Raw genomic sequence first — 1,932 nt, 5'->3', positions numbered from 1 at the left:
GTAGGTATAGGAACCGGAGCCTTCCCACCTCAGCACGAGCCCTGCCTCACTGTCCCCCTCCTCCGTCCGCACAGTTCGACCCGGTGGCCTACAGGATCGAGCCCATGATTGTCCCTGACGTGGAGTTCGAGCCCATGCTGCTGCCCCACCACAAGGGCAGGAAGAGGATGGAGGATGCCCCTGGGTAAGGGCGAGCGCAGCCCCTCTCTCCCTGCCCACACAGACCTCTCTCTCCTGCGGCCCCCAGCCCATGCAGCCCCCTCGTGCCTTGCAGAGCTGAAGGAGGGGCTGACCCGCATGAGCCTGGACCTGAAGAACAACCTGCTGGGCTCGCTGCGGGTGGCCTGGCAGTCCTTCACGAGCGCCCCGCTGCTCGCCCTGGAGCCTTTTATGCCGAGGCAGAGACCAGCGCGGAGAAGCAGCCAGGTTGGTGCTGCGGGGCTGGGAGGTGATGGGGATGCAGCACCGTGTCCTGCCCACGGAGGCGAGGGGCCCATCCTGGCGCTGAACCCTCTTCGGTGCTCAGCAAAGGGATCGCCTTCGAGCTGCGGATGTGCTTGGCTCCCCAAATGCTGTGGTTTTCCTGTTATTGCCCGCTGAAGGGGGAGAAGAGGCAGCCTGCCTCATCACTGAGGGTCTCCTGGGGGTCTCAGCACACCCACATCACACTGTAACCCAGCCAAGCCTGTCCCCATCTCTGGGTCTCTTGCAGTGCTGTTTGCCAAGAGCCCAGGGGGAGAAAGGACCCTGAGCTGCTTCTCCTGTGCCAGAGCCCGCAGCAGGGCGCCGGGAGGGCACGGTGATGCTGTGGTGTTTTCCCAGCTCGGGTGCCCCTTGGCCGAACCACGCTGCTCTTGGTTCCTTCAGACGCGAAGCCAGAGGAGACCCCCGCAGCAGCCAAGGAAGAGCCGCCCCCCATCAACGTGGGGAGGCTGAACGGGGGCAATCGCATCGACTACGTGCTGCAGGAGAAGCCCATAGAGAGCTTTAACGAGTACTTGTTCGCGCTGCAAGGGCACCTCTGCTACTGGTAAGCCTCTGCTGGCGCCGCATCTGCCCGTAGCATCACAGGCAGGGATGTTTCCCCTCTCACTCCCGTGTCCCCCGCTGCAGGGAGTCGGAGGACACCGTCCTGCTGGTTCTGAAGGAGATCTACCAGACACAGGGCATCGCCCTGGACCAGCCCTTGCTGGGAAGCCAGTGACCAGCCTGTGCTGCTGGATGTGAGTCACCTTCCCCCTTCCTCAGACACCTCAGAGGACATCTGCTCCGTGTGAGGGAGTAACATCCCTTATTTACAGCGCTGTCTAAGGCAGGAGTTTGTGTCAGGTTTTATCTTTGGCCTGTCAGCGTATTTGGCTTCTTCCCCATGCATTATCAGCCCCGAGGAGGGCCAATAACCCGCTGATGGTACCAGGTATGGGAGGGCTGGGTGGCTTTGGAGCTGCTCCCACGTTCTCCTTTTGCCTTCCTAGATCCGATGCACCGGGTGCTCACCAGGAAAGTCCGGATTCCTCCTCTGCCTTCGTCTCTCCTCTGTGCTGTCCCCCGCATGCTGCTCCCCGAGTACTTGCTGCTACCTGCAGACAAGGACCATGTTCCTCCGTTTTGGGTAGGGGCGGGGGAAAACACATCAAGGGAAAACCCTTCTGCTCGAACACTCGCACCACTCGCCCTGTGACTCCCTGTGACAACGTGGACGTTGACCCTGCACCCTGTAAGCCACGTGGCACCGAAGCGGACGAGCTGTCGGGGTAGGAACCCACACCGAGGGCCTGACTGCTCCCGGCTCAGCAATGAAAGTCATGGCTTGCGATGCTGAGGAATAAAAGCCTTAAACACAGCGTGGAGAGAGCTACAGCCGCTCGTGGAGCGGAGGAGACCGCCGACATCCCTTGCTGTGATGGAGTACCAGGCGCAGGCGTCTGCCGC

General features: G+C 61.7%; 1 protein-coding gene across 1 annotated transcript in view; it reads left to right on the top strand.

The window, feature by feature from the left end:
- LOC104542613 (phospholipase DDHD2-like) overlaps positions 1–1,204 on the top strand; it is a gene marked incomplete at its 5' end in the record, with an annotated part of 1,580 nt that extends 376 nt beyond the window's left edge. The window contains 4 exons of the mRNA XM_010186979.1: positions 40–176; positions 277–426; positions 861–1,030; positions 1,114–1,204. Coding sequence (XP_010185281.1) covers positions 40–176; positions 277–426; positions 861–1,030; positions 1,114–1,204 — 548 coding nt within the window. The remainder of the gene's footprint in view (positions 1–39; positions 177–276; positions 427–860; positions 1,031–1,113) is intronic.
- Positions 1,205–1,932: the final 728 nt, after the last annotated feature.

The sequence above is a fragment of the Mesitornis unicolor genome, unplaced genomic scaffold (genome assembly GCF_000695765.1).
Source record: "Mesitornis unicolor isolate BGI_N332 unplaced genomic scaffold, ASM69576v1 scaffold29966, whole genome shotgun sequence".
Lineage (NCBI taxonomy): Eukaryota > Metazoa > Chordata > Aves > Mesitornithiformes > Mesitornithidae > Mesitornis > Mesitornis unicolor.
This window is presented reverse-complemented; position numbering and strand designations above follow the sequence as displayed.